Source organism: Sapajus apella, unplaced genomic scaffold (assembly GCF_009761245.1).
Source record: "Sapajus apella isolate SASKATOON/1434 unplaced genomic scaffold, GSC_monkey_1.0 scaffold95, whole genome shotgun sequence".
NCBI classification, from domain to species: domain Eukaryota; kingdom Metazoa; phylum Chordata; class Mammalia; order Primates; family Cebidae; genus Sapajus; species Sapajus apella.
Window position 1 is genome coordinate 3006026 of NW_022437035.1, and position 19077 is coordinate 3025102.

The 19077-nt window shown below is 45.9% G+C and overlaps 3 protein-coding genes across 10 annotated transcripts in view; 1 reads left to right on the forward strand and 2 right to left on the reverse strand.

The window, feature by feature from the left end:
* HPS4 (HPS4 biogenesis of lysosomal organelles complex 3 subunit 2) overlaps positions 1 to 226 on the reverse strand; it is a 30320-nt gene extending 30094 nt beyond the window's left edge. For 2 of the 4 annotated variants that reach the window (XM_032256722.1, XM_032256718.1), the window contains exon 1: positions 92 to 226. The gene's annotated coding sequence lies outside the window, so the exon portion shown is untranslated. The other 2 variants (XM_032256720.1, XM_032256719.1) reach the window with 2 other exon arrangements.
* On the forward strand, positions 187 to 8617 carry SRRD (SRR1 domain containing). Of its 2 annotated transcripts, none has more exons than XM_032256725.1 (7): positions 187 to 379; positions 2321 to 2361; positions 4769 to 5028; positions 5130 to 5228; positions 6762 to 6916; positions 7744 to 7789; positions 7990 to 8541. In XM_032256725.1, exons 1-7 carry the CDS (start codon positions 213 to 215, stop codon positions 8002 to 8004), a joined length of 783 nt encoding a protein of 260 aa, XP_032112616.1. In that variant the 5' UTR covers positions 187 to 212; the 3' UTR covers positions 8005 to 8541. The 2 variants fall into 2 exon arrangements, with proteins under 2 accessions (XP_032112616.1, XP_032112614.1); XM_032256723.1 differs by having other exon boundaries at positions 192 to 379; positions 8178 to 8617.
* The window catches only part of TFIP11 (tuftelin interacting protein 11), a 22206-nt gene continuing 10848 nt past the window's right edge, over positions 7720 to 19077 (reverse strand). For 2 of the 4 annotated variants that reach the window (XM_032256716.1, XM_032256715.1), the window contains 8 exons: positions 17720 to 17872; positions 15220 to 15747; positions 14984 to 15090; positions 13157 to 13325; positions 12510 to 12753; positions 11417 to 11559; positions 10759 to 10924; positions 8611 to 9041 (listed from right to left, as the gene is read on the reverse strand). In XM_032256716.1, the coding sequence (XP_032112607.1) occupies positions 8686 to 9041; positions 10759 to 10924; positions 11417 to 11559; positions 12510 to 12753; positions 13157 to 13325; positions 14984 to 15090; positions 15220 to 15747; positions 17720 to 17872 (1866 nt within the window). In that variant the 3' untranslated portion in view covers positions 8611 to 8685. Of the gene's footprint in view, positions 9042 to 10182; positions 10925 to 11416; positions 11560 to 12509; positions 12754 to 13156; positions 13326 to 14983; positions 15091 to 15219; positions 15748 to 17719; positions 17873 to 19077 lie in introns of those variants that run through there. The other 2 variants (XM_032256713.1, XM_032256717.1) reach the window with 2 other exon arrangements.

A 19077-nucleotide genomic window follows, 5' to 3' on the forward strand; every position in this document is an offset into this window, starting at 1 on the left:
CGGAGTACCCTGGCATCCCAGTGCTCGGGGTTCGGGACTCTGGACCCGGAATGCGGGCGGCGGCTGGACACCAACAACTCCGGCCGGGTACCTGAGAGTTGAGAGGCCTTAGGTCACGCGCCGCCCCGCCTACCGCGCCCTCTTGCTCTCGGCGAGTCGGCGCGCGGCTATGACGTACCTGAGTGCGCCGCGCTCCATGACGTCAGAGACCAATGGCTGCCGCCGCAGCTGCCGCGCCGGAATCCTGGCAGGCGGCTGGTCCGCGGAAGAGGCGCTCGGCGGCGCGACGGCCACGGCGGAGGCAGGCGGCGCCCCGGTACCCCGAGGCGGAATTCGAGGCTGACAGCGGAGTCGTGCTTCGTCGCATCTCGGACGCTGAGTGAGTGCGGGATCGACCCTGGTGGAATCTCTGCGCCCATGGGCAATTCTGAGCCACAGTCTCGCCATCTATAAAGTGGCAATATAATGCATACCCTTTAGGGGGTTATTATGAGGATTTAACGTAGGTAACGAGCTCATTAAAGATCTGGATTATAGTAAACGCTCACTTGAAGGTTGTCTTCCCTGTTACAGCTGCGTGACCTTGGGCAGCTTATAATCTCTGTGCCTCAGCTTTCTCATCTGTGAGATGGGGACGAAAATAGTACATACTTAGGTTTGTTTTGAGGATTCAATGAATTAGTAAATGGAAACCATTTTCTGGCACGTGATAAGCACAGTGCCAATGTTTGCTATCAACATTATGTCGATGTTGGTATTATTGGTGGTAGTAACACGAGGGCAGCAACATGAACACGTGATTGCTATCATGATCAGGCAGCTGCTGTGTGCCTGACACTGGCTTAATCATTCTACACACTATGTTAAACATTGCAGGCACGCTAGGACGCTGGTAGCTCAACTGAATCTCAAAGAGACAGATAAAATGTATAGAACCAGATTTCAAACCCAGGGCTTTGTGATAAAAACCAGTGCTTCCAGCTCTCCATTATGCTGGATGCTTATCCCAGCCCAGATTCTCACATACTTTGCTCCGTACCTTAGAAAGTATATAGAGAGTGCCTAATACAGAGGAAACACTCAATAAATGTTACCTATGATTGTTATTTAGTATTATTGCCTTTATTTGCAATTCTGTTTAGGGTCAAGAAATAACAGCTTTAGTTAGTACTTCACCATCTGAAGGGCCCTCACAAGGGAAGAAATTAGATTTAATTTTGTGTGGTCCTTTCCCCTAGAATTAGGATCAAAATTCAGTAATGACCCAGAGTTTACCTGTGAAAAGAAAGTTGCTGACCATTTGGCTCGGCCTGAACAAAAAGGACCTGCAATTCTTTTTAAGCTCTCAGAGGGTGCCAGTGCGAGTGAATGTGCCTGGGGGTTTGGAGAACTCAAGGTGCTTTTCATATCCCTTGACATTGTCACTATTTCCTCAACTGCTTCAGTATTCCCCAGGAGCTCTCTGCTTCTCCCAACACCCAAGTGTGGTACAATCACCATTGCCTGAGTATTGGGCCAGCATTTTACATGCTTATCTATGTACGCATTTACCAGTTCATAAAGCATTCCCGTGTACATCAGAACTCTCTCCTTCACCCTCTGTGAGGAACGTCCAGCAGCCTCTGGGCCGACTTTCAATTCTCTGTACTCCTTTCTGAACCACATAATCACTCTCTCTGGCTGTGGCTTGTCAGTTTAAATCCAGTTGATCTTAATTCACTGTTGACTTTGTTCTGCTCTGAGTCTGTAAAACCAGTTGACTTGAATAAAGAAAGCCCAGATACTTGCTTTTGACTCTTTACTTTCCCCTTAGAACTATTTATAATAACGGAGACCATTTATTGAGTACTTGCTGTGTCACTGTGCTAAGAATGTTAACCCTTCTGTTTTCATTATATATTACAATGTAAATGTTAACCCATTTTATGCCTCTAAACTCCTCCATGTTGGGAATGATTTTTATCCCCATTTTAGAGATGAGGAAACTAAAGCTCAGAAAGGCAAATTCTGAGCATTTAACAACCATTTATTAAGATACAGTTCTACGCTAGGCTCTGTTGTAGACTGAGAATAGACCCAGACCTCTCTGAGAACCGAAAACCTGCTCCAGTGTCCTCTCTCCTGCAGTCTCTGAGCCCCAGCAGTATGTGCCCTGGCTCTGGACATGTTCAACGTATATCCCCCTGCTATCACTTGGTAAGGGTGGGCCGTGCATTGCAGGGCACCTCATTCTCTATGCATTCAGGTCATGATCAGGAAAGTTAATGTTGGGGCAGCCCTGAAATGAATGGGACATAACTGTGCCATTTTTTCTCAACAGGAAGGACCTACTTATCTCTGATTTCTGGAGTTCAGCACTAGGTGGGTACCACCTGGCCAAGGGTAGGGGTTGTAGGGCCGAAAGGAGAATCAGTCCTCATTTGAGGACATTTTGCTTCACAGCAGGATCACTTGCTGGGTACTAACCACCCCCCCATTACAACTGGGTGTCTTTTGGCACTTAATTCTGACCCTCAGTTTCTTGATCTGTGAAATAGGGATAATGTGTATATCCTGTAGTTTTGAGAACTGAACCTGTGTAGCTAAATGCTGGCCTGCTGTATACAAGGCAATAAATGTTGTCATTATTATTGCTGAAATTTATGTTTATCCTATTCCTTTTCCATGATATTACAATGTAGCCTTTTTCTCATGCAGTTATAATCTCCTCCTAAACATGGTGGAGATTGTTTGTTATTGTTTAAAATATTATGTTGTGGGTGGCAACATAATATTTATGCATGGAATGGACATACCATATCATCTTTATTGAGGGACATTTAGTTTTCTACCTTTGTTTTTCAGTTATTATTTTAGAGCAGAGTCTCAGTCCTCACCCAGGCTGGATGAGGTGCAAACGTAGTTTGCAAACTACGTGCAAACTATGGTGCAAACATAGTTCACTGCAGCCTCTACCTCCTGAGCTCAAGTGATCCACCTCCAGCCTCCCAAAGTGCTGGGATTACAGGCATGAGCCACCACACTCAGCCTTTTTAAATTATTATACATAATTTTGGAATGAGCAACTTTATGCATAAAGCTTTTACCAAACTGAGGATGATCTTCTTAGAATATATTCCCAGAAGCGGAATTAAATGAAAGGCAGTGACCAACTTGATATCCATTGTCAAGTTCTTCAAAATGTTTTCACCAATTCTTCTATCAAAACTGAAGAGCCAGTTTTTCATGCAAACTTTCCTGGCCTAGGGTCTTATTTAAAGATTTCTTCGCTGGTTCCTTTTTTTTTTTTTTTTTTTTCCAGCAAAGTAGCTGCCGTTTTTGTTCTTGGTCCTTTTTTTTTTTATATTTGAGTCTCACTTGTTGCCCAGGCTGGAGTGCAGTGGCGTGATCTCGGCTCTTTGCAATCTCCACCTCCTGAGTTCAAACAATCCTCCTTGCCTCAGCCTCCTGAGTAGCTGGGACTACAGGCGGGTACCACTACCCCTGGCTAATTTTGTATTTTTGAAGAGATGGGGTTTTACCATGTTGGCCAGACTGGTCTCGAACGCCTGACCTCAAGTGATCACCCCACCTCGGCCTCCCAGAGTGCTAGATTACAGGTGTGAGCCACTGTGCCTGGCCCTTTGCTGGTTAAAAGGAGGGACAAGAGAACCTACCTCTACATGAGAAGACTTAAACAGAGGATTTTTCATTAGGTTCTTGAAGCCCCAACCTACCTTTCCTTTAAACTCTTTACACATTCAGTGTTCCTACTTTTAGCCATTTATAGTGTGATTTTGAGAGGTATACTCCATCCTTTGTTATAACTTTATTTTGAGACTGAGTTTTGCTCTTATTGCCCAGGCTGGAGTGCAATGGCGCGATCTTGGCTCACCACAAACTCCGCCTCCCGGGTTCAAGCGATTCTCCTGTCTCAGCCTCCTGAATAGCTGCGATTACACGCATGCGCCACGAAGCCCAGCTAATTTTGTATTTTTAGTAGAGATGGGGTTTCTCCATGTTGGTCAGGCTGGTCTCAAACTCCGGACCTCAGATGATCCACCCACCTTGGCCTCCTAAATTTAAAGTGCTGGGATTACAGGCATGAGTCACCGCGCCCAGCCTATTTTATTTTAAAGATGGATTCTTGCTCTGTTGCCCAGACTGAAGTGCAGTGGCACGATCTCGGCTCACTGCAACCTCTGCCTCTGGGGTTCAAGCAATTCTTCTGCCTCAGCCTCACCAGTATCTGGGACTATAGGCATGCGCCACTACACCCGGCTAATTTTTTGTATTTTTAGTAGGGATAGGGTTTTGCCATGTTGGCCAGCCTCGTCTTCCCTGACCTCAGGTGATCCACACATCTCAGCCTCCCAAAGTGCTAGAATTACAGGCATGAGCCACCGCACCCAGCCAGTTACAACTTTAAAAGTTTGGATTTCAGAGCATAGTCTACATTTACCAGGAGCCTCTTGTTAAATTAGAATGAGTTCCCATTAGTGTTTTAGATGGAAACTGCTGTGAATGAAACCCAACTTCTGCTTTTACAACATTCTCTTGGGTTTTGGACCATGGGAGTCCAGGGGTTGGGACAGCCTGTCAGTGGTGAATGTGACTGTATGTCCTGGCATGTTTGGGAATGTGGCTGGCAGCTTTTCTCTCTGAAAAATGGAAACCTTTTACTGCCCTGATCTCTTTCTTCCCAAATCTGTGAACTTCTTTTATGGATGATTTGACTCACAGGGTCAGAGCATGCCCTCTAACTGCACTTGGGGGCCTGCTCTTTCAGAAACCATCAATAAATGTCTCACAAAACATCTGGAACAGCTCAAGGCCCCTGTGGGGACTCTTTCGGACACCTTTGGAAACCTGCATCTTGACTCATCGTCAGATGAGTCAGATGTGGCCCCTGACTCTATCCCAGGAGGGACCCTGGGCACAGGAACCTGCCTTTGGAAGTGTGTGTGTTACGGCATTGGGAACTTTGCCACCTGCATCATTGCTAGAAACCAGCTAACGTTTTTGCTGCTTTTGTTGGAGAAGTGCCAGGTACATTTTTGGATTCATTTTCATCTCCTCCTCCTCTGGTCTTGCACATGGGTGCACACAGATGTTTGGGTGGAAGTAAACAACTCATTCTTTCCTTGTAGATTCCCAGAAGTCACTGTTGGGTGTATGACCCTCTGTTCAGCCAACTTGAAATTGACGTACTTAACACCCTTGGTGTGACTGTTCTCAGTGAGAACGAGGTAAGTGGATTAAAGGGGAGCAGACCGGACTATAGAAATCCTGACCAGACTGACCCCAGGCTTTGCCTGTGGACACCAGCATTCTTGGCAATGGTAGCCATTCCTCTTATCGCTCGCTCGCTTTTGCAATGCCTGAAGGATGTAACCAGCCAATCAGTTACCTACATTTTGGCTTGTGTTGTGCCTATCAGAAAAAAACTACACAAATGGCATGAACCAGATCACTTTAGGTCTGCACCACTTCTGTGAGAATTATTTGTCTGGAAGTTATGCTAACTTGGTATTTGCTGTTGCTATTGAAAAATAAAAGTCTGGGTGCCTCAAGTGAGGTCTTTCTGGATTTCGCCCTGTCCCAGGGAGGTATAAAGGGGGACGCAGCAGCCCTCTTTGATGCCATGACCCAGTCAAACCCATAGCACCTGGCTGTGCGTTGTGGATTAATTCTCTGCCCACATTTGCACCCCCCAGAATAGCTGGGATTTGACATTTCTGAGACCTGTGGAATAAAGAAATGCATCTCTCAAGCCCAGGGCCAAGGCCAGTATAAGCAAATCCCTCCGATTTTGGTTTTGCATTGTCTTGGGGATTAGAATCATTTGATTCCTGTGTGTGTCCTGAAACTGCCATCTGATTGCTTATTATGTATGAAAATTTGGCTCAGTTGAGACAAGAGTCATTCCCTGATTTTGGCAAGGTCTTAAAACACTGTCACTCAGTTCAGATCATCTTTCTGGGTGCCTGCTCTATGCTAGGCAGGGAGCTTTGCCAAGACCAAGATAAATGGGAGCCAGTCTCTGTGTTCTGGGAGCTGGTGCTCACATCCGGGCATGTGACCTGTATGCAAGTAAATGAGGCATGAAACAGTGAGGCAGAACCTTTTACTAGGAACTGAGACAAGAGAGGTGTTTGGAGGGATGGACAAAGGTTTCCTGGGTCTGCGCAGGGCTTCGAAGGTCCACCAGGAGTTTGCCGGTGGGACAGAACCAGGATTGCAGGCAGCTGTGCAGTGCTGGCTGTTCAGGAAACCATTGCCAGTTTAGGCAGGCCAGAGGTGGGCAAGGGTCAAAGGGCCTTATGCTCCCTGCTAGTTTGGCTGTAGAGCCGTGATTCCCAGGAGGGGTGATTGTGCATCAGGGACATTGGAAGAGGACTTAGTTATGACGCAGATCTATAGGAAGTGACACAGGAAACATGGGTTACTGAACATGGTGGGAAATATACCGAGGAAGTAACATCACCATCCCTCCTGCCCTTGCCATGATGGACCCAGGACGCCCCTCCATTAGTGCATTGTGTTCGTACATTTGTTAAGTAAACATGAGTTCTTTCGGGACATCATGATTTCCTGACTTTTTAATCCCATAACGGTATAGATTTCATATACAACTTTAACTGTTCCACAATCAAAGTGAGCTTTTTCCCATTTGATCCTTTAGCTTGTCTCATTATTAACCCCATCCTTACCTCTCCCTCACCTTGCTATAAAGAAGAGGTTGCGGGCATGTTTACATCTGTGAATATTTCCCTTCCCAGGAAGGGAAACGGAGTATTCGCGGGGAGGCCACCATCTTTTACATGCTCCATTGTGGGACGGCCTTGTACAACAATCTTCTATGGAGTAACTGGTCAGTAGATGCCCTTTCTAAGATGGTCATCCTTGGGAACAGTTTCAAAGGACTGGAGGAGAGGTAAGCCTGAGAATGCTGAGATTATGTCAGGCCCTGAGGTGAAACTCGTACCTCAGATTGACCCACAAGCAGAAAACGTTTCCTTGACGATTCCATACTGGGAAATGCTTTTCCATAGGGAACTGGTTGAAGGGTTAAAGATAAGAGATGTCAGAACCCTGATTCAAGCTATGAAGCAAGTTAAGGAGTCTTTTTGCCACGATTTCCTCCCTTCCATTATGATACACAGAAATGCTTTTGAAAACAGGGAAAGCTGTTTCATTCCTCTGCCTACAGATCCCATATCCTCATTGTTTCACAGTGCTTAGATGTCTGCCCAGTCATTCCCTTGATGAAATAGACACAATTACTGGAGTATTTGCTTCTATTTATTTTAATTCATTTATTTTATTTTACTTTTTTGAGATGGAGTCTCACTCTGTCCCGCAGGCTGGAGTGCAGTGGTGTGATCTCAGCTCACTCCAACCTGTCTCCCGGGTTCAAGCGATTCTCCTGCCTCAGCCTCCAGAGTAGCTGGGATTACAGGCACACACCAGTATGCCCAGCTGATTTTTGTATTTTTAGTAGAGACAGGGTCTCACCATGTTGGCTAGGCTGGTCTTAAAGTCCTGACCTCAAATGGCCCGCCTGCCTCGGCTTCCCAAAGTGCTGGGATTACCGTGCCTGGCCCACATTTCCAACTATTTAACCTACTCCACATCTTGAGTTTTTTCCGGAATTCTTACTGTACTTCAGTCATCTTGCCCTTCTGTATGTCTTAAGTTGAATGAAACTATCCTCATACCTCCTAATCATGTCTTTTGTTTTTCTTGTTTTTTAATTCCTAGGTTATTGGCAAGGATTCTGCAGAAAAATTATCCCTACATTGCAAAGGTATCTATCTGAATAAAGGGGTTGGGATGGAAAAGCGTGTGAAACAGTGAAGAATTCTATCTTTACACGCGTATGAGGAAGCTCGGGGACTAAGTGACGCTTGTGTACTGTCAGTGAGCTCACTGCAGGCGTCTGTGTTCCAGAAAGCTTTGACACTTACTGCATCTCTTAGTTTTTTTCCTTATTTCCTTTATTCTCAGTATCATAGTCCATGATATCCACTGTCCTTGGGGCAACCAATTCATTGTGCAAAGCATTTAAATTGAAATATCCTCTTTGTTATTTTTTTAAAAAGAACAGCGGGGATAACAAGTAACATGGAAATTTAACCCAAAGAGTGGGGATTACTGTGACTATCAAGTTTTCATGCTTGAATTTTTCTGCTCAGATTTTAAAAGGACTGGAGGAGCTTGAGTTTCCTCAGACTTCACAGTACATGGACATGTTTAATGACACCTCCATCCACTGGTTCCCTGTACAAAAGCTAGAACAGCTCTCCACAGATACTTGGGAGTTTCGGGAGGAACCAGATTATCAGGACTGTGAGGACCTTGAAATCATCAGGAACAAGACAGAAGATCCTTCAGCTACTGACTGAACTCACTGTCATTTACTCATTGTTGGCTGAGGTAGAGACTAACGTGGACAAACTACAGGGAACTCCTTTGCCAGGAATTCACGTCAACTCGGCTGTCCTGTTCTGAGGACGATACCCCACATAATTGGTATAAGATGCACACGCTGCTAAGTGATCGTCCCGTTTTGCATCCTTCCCTTGTGACCTGGCCTGATGTGGAGTATCTCTGGAATAGAGGTTACCCTTTTGAAGGTGATCTAAAATATTGTTTATTCACAACACATGCCGCTCAGGTACAAGTCTCTGGACCTGCCACAGTTCACTTGGCCATATCGATCAGGCTCTGCAGTGAGGTGGGCACCCAGGTCTTCTCGCCCTGGACAAAGACCACTCCCCGGTCGATGTAGATCACAATGCGGCCAAAGGTATAGAGCTGCTTCCCTTCGTGTCGCTTCCCAATGATGGGCATGAAGACAATGTTGTGCTCCTCAGCCTTGGTCTCAATGAGGTCCTTAAAGTTCATGGGCACAGAGCTGGTGGCCACACCAATGCCCCTCTGGGCCATGTTCTCGGCCTCCCGCCTCTCCTGCATGGCCTCGTACTGGAAGTCCTTCCTCCGCTCCGTGTGGGTGAGATAGGCAATGTTCTCCCGTGCTCCCGGCTGCATGTAGGCCCCTGACAGATACAGAAGGTAGGGCGGTGAGGACAGGTGTATGGAAGTTGACCCTGACTGGCCCAGGTCTTGGTGTTCCAGAGTGCTTGTAACTCACTGAAGGGCAGCTCTGCCTCAAAGATACAACTCTGGAGGGAGTTTAGACAACTGGCCACTATCACATAAAAACTGGAAAGTTTCCAGCTAGTAGCTAGAAACCAAAGAGATTATTAAATATTCATTTTAAAATGAAGTATCTGCAAGGGATTTCTTTGAGAGATGGAAACAGCCGGGCACAGTGGCTCACACCTGTAATCCCTACACTTCGGGAGGCCAAAGTGGGCAGATCACAAGGTCAGGAGTTCGAGACCAGCCTGGCCAACATGATGAGACCCCATTGCTACTAAAGATACAAAAAATTAGCCAGGCATGGTGGCGCATGCCTGTAATCCCAGCTACTTGGGAGGCTGAGGTAGGAGAATCACTTGAACGTGGGAGGTAGAGGGTATACTGAGCCGAGATCATGCCACTGCACTCCAGCCTAGGCAACAGGGCAAGACTCTATCTATCTCAAAAAAACAAACAAACAAAAAACCTGGAAACATTAACAGAGATTCCCCACCCACTCTTCTGTTTCCACTTCACACCACAAAAGAGGCAGCTTTTAGTACCTTAAAAAACATGGCCCATACTGGCCTTATTTTAACTTACCCATACAGGTCCCCCATCCTGAAAGACACATGTTTTTGGGGAGCTGAAATGGGTGTTTAAAGGATAATACAAGTGCTAAGTGCTAACTGAGAGGTATGCAGGGAACAGTTTTGGAAACATGAGGCCAGGAGTAGCTAAGGAAGAGTTTTTAGAAAGACCTTGATAATTACAGAAGCAGAGAAGTATACTTTATCTGTGTTTTCACAGAATATGCTAACTATTAAATAACAAGAATTAAAGACCCAGGAAATAGAAATTCCAGTTCTAACTGCCACTCTTTAACTATGTGACCTTGAACAGGCTCTTAGCCTCGCTGGGCTTATCTGTAAAACAGACTAGGATGATCCCATTTCAATGTTGTGAATTGGCTAATGAGCAACACTGGAGCACAGGACTGGCTGAAATAGGCTCCCAGATGTAGAAATATAAACATACTTTCATTTACTTGCGATCTAGGCAGAATGGCTTCCCTAGAACTTGGGAATAGATATAGTACATGAACAGTAAACTGTTTTTGACAACACAGACACCACCTATTGAAAGCTACACACAAGCATGAACGCAATCCCCCTTTTAGCCTATGCAGTAGATCTTACTGCTTTACAGGTAAAATGGGGGTGATAAGGGCTGAGCAATCACCAAATGTCAGTCCATGTGTCCAACTCCTCACTGTAAGATGTGCCATCGGAGCAACATGCTCAGGGCTGGCTGAGCAGAAGCGTGGATGAGCCTTAAAAGGCCACACAGCACAATGGTTAAGAGGGCAGGCCCTGGGGTTAGACTGACATCATCTGACAGCTTAAGTCAGTCTCCACTCAGGAAGATGCCCCTCAGTCATGGTAGCCTGGCAGTGGGTGCCAGCTGACCAGGTACCCCAATCAGCACAGTGAGAGTCTGTCACTATGTGCAGAAGTGTGACCTACGGTTTAGGCTGCCTAATGGAACCAGAAAACTCTGATTCTGTGTCATTTCTGTGTGTAAAATCTGAAACTCGGGGCCAGGACTTCCAGAATGGGAATCCTCACTTACCAACGTTGGAGGACACCGCCCGGTTCATGATATCAAGTGCTTCGTTAAATTTGTCCTTGACAGATGGATGTGCCAGCACTTGGTCTGAGAACATAGACTTCCAACCCAGGTACCACTTGGTGATCTCCTCATAATTTGGGCTGTTACTGAGCCAGGAGCACAGCACCTGCCAAAAAGAAAAATTACTTGCATCCATGATGGCAACAAATGAAGGCAAGATTTCCAAAGGGGCCATTTGTTTTGTTTTGATCCTGCTTCTACAGCCTAGTAACACTATTCTACAGGGATTTATAGTAGCTAAACGGTGTAGCACTTATGAATATGGATTTGGAGTCAGCCTGGTGGCTAAAGTGCCCATGCAGTAAACTCTCTCAGCCTAGGCTTCCATGTCTACACAACAGGGATACCACAGCCTACCCCATAGGGGTGCTGGGAGGAACCGAGATAAAGCAAATGAAGTGCTTGGAACAGCCTCTGATACATGACAAATGTCCAATAAATAAATGGTGCCCACTATTAAGATGATCTAACTCATTCCTACCCTACCATGCAATTTATTTTCACTATGGAATTGTACCTGCAGCCAGGCCTGGGAAGAAAATTAACTTAATCCCCTCTCAGTTCCCTCACCCAGAAAACCAAGCAAAACAAAGTGTACCTGCAGCCACTTGGGGAAGAAGTGCTTTTCAAGAAGTCCCACCAGGCTAGAGACAGAGATCATTCCTTCCCAGTCGATCACCCAGTAGAAAGCATCCATGTGCTGCTGGTGGGGGTTAATGACTAGCTCACCAAGACACATCCCTGGAAGAGAAACCCGGTCTGTAAGGCACAGCTTTAGTACCAGCAAAGCCACAGAAGCACAGAGAGCAAAGACAATGTCCGTTTTCTTCTCCGCTCACAGCAACCTCCACCTCCCAGGTTCAAGTGACTGCTGTGCCTCAGCCTCCTGGGTAGCTGGGAGTACAGGTGTGCACACTGTGGCTGGCTTTTTGTATTTTTATTAAAGACAGAGTTTTGCCATGTTGTCCAGGCTAGTCCCAAACTCTTGGCCTCAGGTGATCTGCCCACCTTAGCCTCCTAACGTGCTGGGATTACAGGTATGAGTCACAGCTCCTGGCCTTTTTTTTTTTTTTCAAGACAGGGTCTCATTGTCACCCTGGCTGGAGTGCAGTGGCGGATCACGGCTCACTGCAACCTCTGCCTCCCAAGTTCAAGCCATCCTCCTGCCTCAGCCTCCCCTAGTAGCTGGGACCACAGGCACGTGCCACCAGGCCTGGCTAGTTTTTGTGTTGGTAGAGATGGGGTTGCACCACGTTGTTCAGGCTTTAATCTGCTTTTAAAGGTAAAATTTAAGCTCTTGACATAGCAATTCTTAAAAATATATATATATATATATTTTTGCTAACCCAGAAATAACTCCTATAACCTAGAGTAAAATACCACGAAAATTTCAGAGCTCCAATGGCTGTCCTGTTACCAGAAGCCAAAGCCAAGCAGGAAAGCCACAGGGCACAGAGTCCAATATTGTCACTGTTGACTATTAGTCACTGTTGTAAATAAACAGTAGAAAGGACCCAAGTTACATTTATGTTCAGCCTCTGCACAAAAGGGTAGCCTTTTCACAGTGAGGAATATTGTGTACTAAGCACTTTCACGAACACAAAGGCTATGTTTTAAATCATCACCGCTGACCACAGAAACCAGGGCACCAAGGCTGCTGGACGTGGAATGCATTTTCCCCATGTCCTTACCCAGCTTGGGCACTATGTTTTTGACCATGAATGCTTCCCAGGAGCCAGGAGTGAAGACGTCCTTCCAGGGCTGGAGGATGAGCTTTGCAGAGGAGTCACTGGGGTGCCACTTCTGCAGGGCGCTGGACAGCTTGCTACGGATGGGAGAATACAGCGGCTCCAGCCGTGCCTGCATGAGGGGCAGCCATGGGTGGATCCAAGAGTGGATGGGAACAGTGTCTGTGAGTGGGTTCCAGTTTTCCACCTGCAAAGTAGGGAGAAGAAACAATTCATGCCACCTGCGGGGCAGTCGCATGCATCCCTGTGTGGTTAAAGGCAAGACCTGCCCTTGGAGGAGGCCCCATGCTCTTCTAGCCAAGGTCTACAGTCCTTTGTACGTTGCCAAACAAATATGCCCATTCATTTGTATTACATGTCAGAAATAGCACAGTTCTAATTTTAGTGAAGAAATCAAGAAAATGAATTCTTTCCTGAGGGTGGCCTGGGGAAAAAAGTGCTGAGAAAAAGGCTGGAATTAACACTATAGACCAATAGTTGGGTTGACAAATTCTGTTAATTCCAGGCGTTTTAACAGCACTGAGATAATGAAGACATAGACTGTCCCTGTGGTTAGTGAAGACAGCTGTTTCCCATGACTCTCACCCCACCTCCTTCTGCAGCTTGGGGAAGATGAGTTGGTCCAGTATGTTATCTAAGATCCACACAGGAATAATGTGCACCCAACTATCCAGAAAGTCCACCATCGGGTCACAGTTTCTTGGCTGCCACTGGGTGACGATATTTCGAACGAAAGGCATCCAGACTTCCCATATCAACCTATGGGAGAAAGGCAGAGAGCGGGCTGGTTAATTACACTGATTGTTTTCAAGTACACCACCACCACCTGCCTCTCTAGAATCAGAAACAAAAATGCAACAGCATGGAAATCCAATCAAAGGAAACCGTCAGGCCAGTTACCATACTGGCCAGACCTGAGCCTGCCTCTTCCTTGTTCTCGTGACTGTCCTCTCAACCTGAGGCCTCAGTCTCCTAGGTAATGCCTGCCCACCTGGCAGAGCTGCTTTAGGGTCACAAGAGCCTCTTCCCAGGTATCAAGTGCTTTCCCACCTACAGACTTCACACATCAGCTCACACCTCACCCTCTAATATCTCAGCTTCAACGTCACCTCCTCTAAGACCACTGTCCCAACCCCCGTCTCAAGTAGGTCACTCCTGCAATTCTCTACTGTGGTACCTGGTGTGCATCCCACCTTTATTTGCTCACTACCTTATTTCCCATCTGCCTTTTCTGCTGTGCTGTAGAAAGGCTGTCTGCTGTATTCCTAGGGTAAGCCCAGCACCTAGCACAAGCATGATACTCAACAAATGTTTGACAAGTGTCACCTGAATTCATGGCCAAGTGTAATAGTATAACCACTACGGAAAACAGTGTGGAGGTAAAGAACTAAAAGTACTTCCACCATTTGATCCAGCAATGCCACTACTGGGTATCTACCCAGAAGAAAAGAAGTCGTGGCTGGGTGCAGTGGCTCACGCCTGTAATCCCAGCACTTTGGGAGGCTGAGATGGGCAGATCATGATGTCAAAAGATAGAGACCACCCTGGCCAATATGGTGAAACCCCGTCTCTACTAAAAATACAAAAATTAGCTGGGCGTGGTGGTGTGCCCCTGTAGTCCCAGCTATTCAGGAGGCTGAGGCAGGAGAATCTCTTGAACCCAGGAGGCAGAAGTTGCAGTGAGCCAAGATCGCGCCACTGCACTCCGGCCTGCTGACGGAACGAGACTCCGTCTCAAAAAAAACGTCATTATATGAAAAAGATACTTGCTCAGACAAGTATCTATGCACCTATATATATACATACACATATATATATATGTATGTGTATGTGTATATATACATATATACATACATATATATATATATGTGTATGTGTATATATAGTGGAATACTACTCAGCCATAAAAAGGAAAGAATTAATGGCATTCACAGCAACCTGGATAGGACTGGAGACTATTACTCTAAGTGAAGTAGTAACTCAGGAATGGAAAACCAAACATCCTATGTTCTCACTCTTAAGTGGGAGCTAAGCTATAAGGATGCAAAGGCATAAGAATGACACAATGGACTTCGTGGACTCAGGGGGAAAGGGTGGGAGGGGGTGAGGGATAAAAGACTACAAACTGGGTTCAGTGTACACTGCTCAGGAGATGGGTGCACCAAAATCTCACGAATCACCGCTAAAGAACTTACTCATGTAACCAAACACCACCTCTTCCCCAATAACCTATGGAAATAAAAAATTAAAAAAAAAAAAAAATGAATTCATGGCCAAATGAATGTAAATTCCTAAACAGTGTCAGCATGAGCAGAGAAATAATCAAGGCCAGCGGTGCTGCCTTCACCCACCTTCAGCAATCCTTCCCAACACCCCAGGAGAAAGCAGCTGGAGTGCAGAGCCCTGCCCTGCGTTACCTGTGAAAGGCATCTGCTGAGAGGTCCTGTCCGCCATGGGACAAGAGCTGGTCGTTCTCTAGGAGGCTTTTCCATTTGGAGATGATCTCGGTACCATAAGTGCAGTCCTGGGGAGAAAGGTGGAGCAGATGAGGGGCAGTGGGCTCTCCAGCCCGCCCTGCCTGCCAGACCATCTCATCAAGCAAGGGCAAGCCCAACTGAGAGGCAGGGACAGGTTGATTTTCCCAACAACTCACTTTGAGGGGATCCCACTCCTTGAAGTACTCCTTCATGAGTGGATAGACGATAGCCACGGCGAGGTCCACACGGTCAGACATCCTGTACTCCTCATAGTACTTGTCCTGCAGGGTTTCAAAGATGCGGGCGCACTCGTCCAGGGTGAGGGGGTTGCTGCAGTCGGGCTGCATCCGCCGCTCGCACTCCTCCACCATCTCCAAGACCTTGCTGAGGTTGGAGATGACGCGCTCCTCATGGTCCAGGACCTCGGTCATCTTCTCCAGCTCATGGAAGAGGTTGACCACCATGTCCCGCTCATACTGTAGCTGCCGGTCATTCTGGATGATCTCCTGCTCGGTGAGGTCGATGAGCAGCTGCAGGTTGTGCTCCAGCTCGGGCAGCGCGAAGCCCGGGGCCTTGGCCTCTTTGCCAGACTGCGGCAGCTGCTGGGACTGCAGCGGCAGCCCGTCATCGGGAACGTTGTGCTTGTGGCTGATCTGACTGTAGCTGTAATAGACCTTCTGCTCTCGGCCTGTCATGTCGATGACCTTGGAAAACGTAAAGGGACGAAGGTTAACACCACTGCAGCCCTGTGAAACACACAGCTGAGCCCAGGGGAAGGCCTCATGGCAGGGGAAGTGTGTAAAGACCACATTATTCAACAGAGCGAGAGAAGGGCAGTGTTTCATAAAGTGGGATCCGCACTGTCCTAGCCTAAAGGAGACTTCCAGGGACAAAATCAGATGCAGCAAGCAGTTCTAGATTGGATCACTCTGAACAAGCCAGAGAGATGGAAAAGACTTCTTTAGGAAAACATGAAATGTAAATAGGGACTGAGTATTAGGAGATGTGAAAATACATTTTAATGGAAAAGTAGAAGCTGTACTCATCAGAGGAGATCACATACAATCAGAATATCACATTTTGGTTTTTAAAAAATGCATATAACCACAGACAAAGATCTAGGCTGTACAACAAGACCTTAACATCCAGTAATCTTAGGAGGATGGAAAATATTTTCTATGTTTTTGTCTATTTCCTAATTTTCTAAACTGTACTACACACTGCTATTGTAATAACAAAGTTGTTTTTTAAATTTTAAAACAAAACATACAAAAAACTAATTGAACAAAGGCAACCTAGGTAATGAGCTAATTCCGGTATTTTAGGAAAACGAGAAATCTGAATATGGACTACACTTCTGAAACAGAAAGATTCATCACAACTTTTTAAGTAAGAGTGTGAGCCATGAACCACCAGCATTAGAATCATTGGAGGAAGAAAAGAGTCCTGAGGTCCAGTCTAGACTCAAAATTCCTGGGAGGTGCCTAGACACCCATATTTCTTACCAGGTCGTCCAGATAATATAACAGCACACGTCTGAGATCCACACTTTGAGGTCTATCACACTATATGTCCCCCAGCAAATGACAACAAGTAACTGTCACCATTGTTCTTTAACTGCTTGGAAACGTAATGGAAAACTTAATACTCTATATGCAAGTACAGTGACTGAAATTTAATCTATCTTTAAAAAAGAAAATATTCAATGCTGGCTAAAGAGCCCTGGGGACTCTCTCCTGACCTCCTGGTCACAGAGGGTTAATACAACCTTCTGAGTATTTAAATGCCTTAAGTACTTTTGTATTTGATTTGGTGATTACACATGTACATGTCTAGCCTTAGAAATGTCTGAAACAAAGACAAAGTTTTACACACAAAGTAACCTGCCAAAAACCCAAACTAAACCAGAAAAAAGCTAAACATCTAACAACGGAGGTAGGATCAAGTAATACAGTACAGTCACGCTCTGGAATTATGCACTCATTCTAAACACTTTGCACTGTTACTTTTTTATTTTTTTATTTTTATTTTTATTTTTTTGAGACGGAGTTTCACTCATGTTACTCAGGCTGGAGTGCAATGGCATGATCTTGGCTCACCGCAACCTCCGCCTCCTGGGTTCAGGCAATTCTCCTGCCTCAGCCTCCTGTATTTTTTTATTTTTTATAGAGACTGGGTTTTTACCATGTTTGTCAGGCTGGTCTCAAACCCATGACCTCGTGACTCACCTGCCTCAGACTCCCAAAGTGCTGGGATTACAGGCATGAGCCACCACGCCTGGCTTGCACTGAGTTTTTAATAACAAGGATGTAACAACAATATTACATATTAAAAACTGAGTTTTTAATAATAAGAATAACAAGAATTCACTGATGTAAGCTCCAGAAAGACAGGAAAAAAACGTCATTTGGTTTACCACTGTAGGGCCGGGAAGAGTGCCTGGCAGAGAAGGAACTTGATATCCATCACCAAATATGGGAGTGTAATGAATGAGAACATGACATTAATACTATGTGAGCATGTTCCTATTCATTACCCTCCCATAAGAAGGGAGAAAAGCAGGGTACCAAAAAATAAAAAAGAAAGCTTAGCTAGAAGAACCAAAAACCTTAGAAAATGCTCAGTGATTAATTCCGGGGTGTGGATCCTGTACCAGGTGTCCAAGGGCCCCCATACCTTGACTTGAGAAAGCTCCTTCTGGGGAGCAGTGAGCTTCTTGCTAATCCTGCCCTTGGCCTTCAACTCTTCCACAGTCTTGTAAGAGTATTTGGGCTTCTTCTTGCTTCCACTTGGGTCTTTCCTCCACTGGCTCAGCTCCTTCTGAAACTCCTGAACCAAAAGGATGCAGTCAGATGAAGCAAGGAATGACCACTTTTTACAATAGCTGGAGTAACTGAGACCACTAACAGATGTCACTAGATTCATCTACAGGTTCTGGATGAAGGAAGGAAAGGATGCACCTGCATGACACCGAAACTATCTAATGACGCTCCTTGATCCCACTCGTCCTCTTACAAATACTGAGGTTCAGAAGGCAGGTGCACCAGATGGGCAGGAGAAACAAAAATAGAGGAAACAACACGTATGAGCACCTACTACGGCAGGCTCTATGCTAGTTTTAAAAGCACCTCATGTAAAACTTAGAAATGCAACGTAACGGATTTTTTAAAGTATGTAAAACCTTGTTTCTAACTTTAAAATGCAGATAAAGAAACAGGCCCTAACTCTCAAAGCAAAGGTATCTCTTAAGGGGCTCTGCGAAACCTTTCTACAGGAGGAGCTTAGGCAAGCTTATCCAACCTGCAGCCCAGGCTTTGAATACAGCCCAACACTACCCTGTCAACTTTCTTAGTCTGACGGGAGTAGCGTCCAGCCCACAGAAGTTGGTTTTGGGGTTGTCATGATGTTTTCTCATACAGTACTGGTTAAGACTTGTCATTTTTTTCTCTTCGAGTATCTACACATCTGGTTACTTTGGGAAAATCAGAGGATCAGGCAATACTGAGCCCACATCCTCATAAGCAACAACCACCTACAGCTGAATAAAGATTTACCTTCCAGACAGGCTACAGCCTCACCCCTGTGCCCCAGTCCCTACCACTCCTTATTGTCTGGCACCTGGCTCATCTTACTTGCTTCTGTGGTGTGCCTGGCACCTGTGGACTTCTGAGAATCCCTGACTCAAGAGTGGTTAATCCTACATTATCAAATGACTCTTTCATCAAAAGGTCAGTAACATGAAGCGTAACATGTTTCTTTGCAGCATCCTGCTTTCCCCCATAAATTCACATGGGAAAAGAGTAATTCTTCAATCAACAAAGTTGGCCCCTTCCATCACTGGGGAAAAGGGACACACAGCTGCCAGCAGATGGCTCCCTGCTGCACTTGGGATGAAACCCAAGACCTAAAACTGGCTGTCATGGCCCGTCCTGTGGCCCGCCCAGCCCTCTGAAGGCACTTCCCCTCTGCTTTGTGTACCACCCTCCTGCCGCAAGGGCTTCCTTTTTGGTTTAACCACCAAGCTCAGAGCCTCT

Excerpts from the sequence above, each read along its gene's own strand:
- SRRD (XM_032256723.1), top strand. The coding sequence starts at position 213 with ATGGCTGCCGCCGCAGCTGCCGCGCCGGAATCCTGGCAGGCGGCTGGT. Across the intron at positions 2,362-4,768 it reads TTTCTGGAGTTCAGCACTAG|AAACCATCAATAAATGTCTC; the intron begins GTGGGTACCACC and ends CTGCTCTTTCAG. Across the intron at positions 5,029-5,129 it reads TTTTGTTGGAGAAGTGCCAG|ATTCCCAGAAGTCACTGTTG; the intron begins GTACATTTTTGG and ends CTTTCCTTGTAG.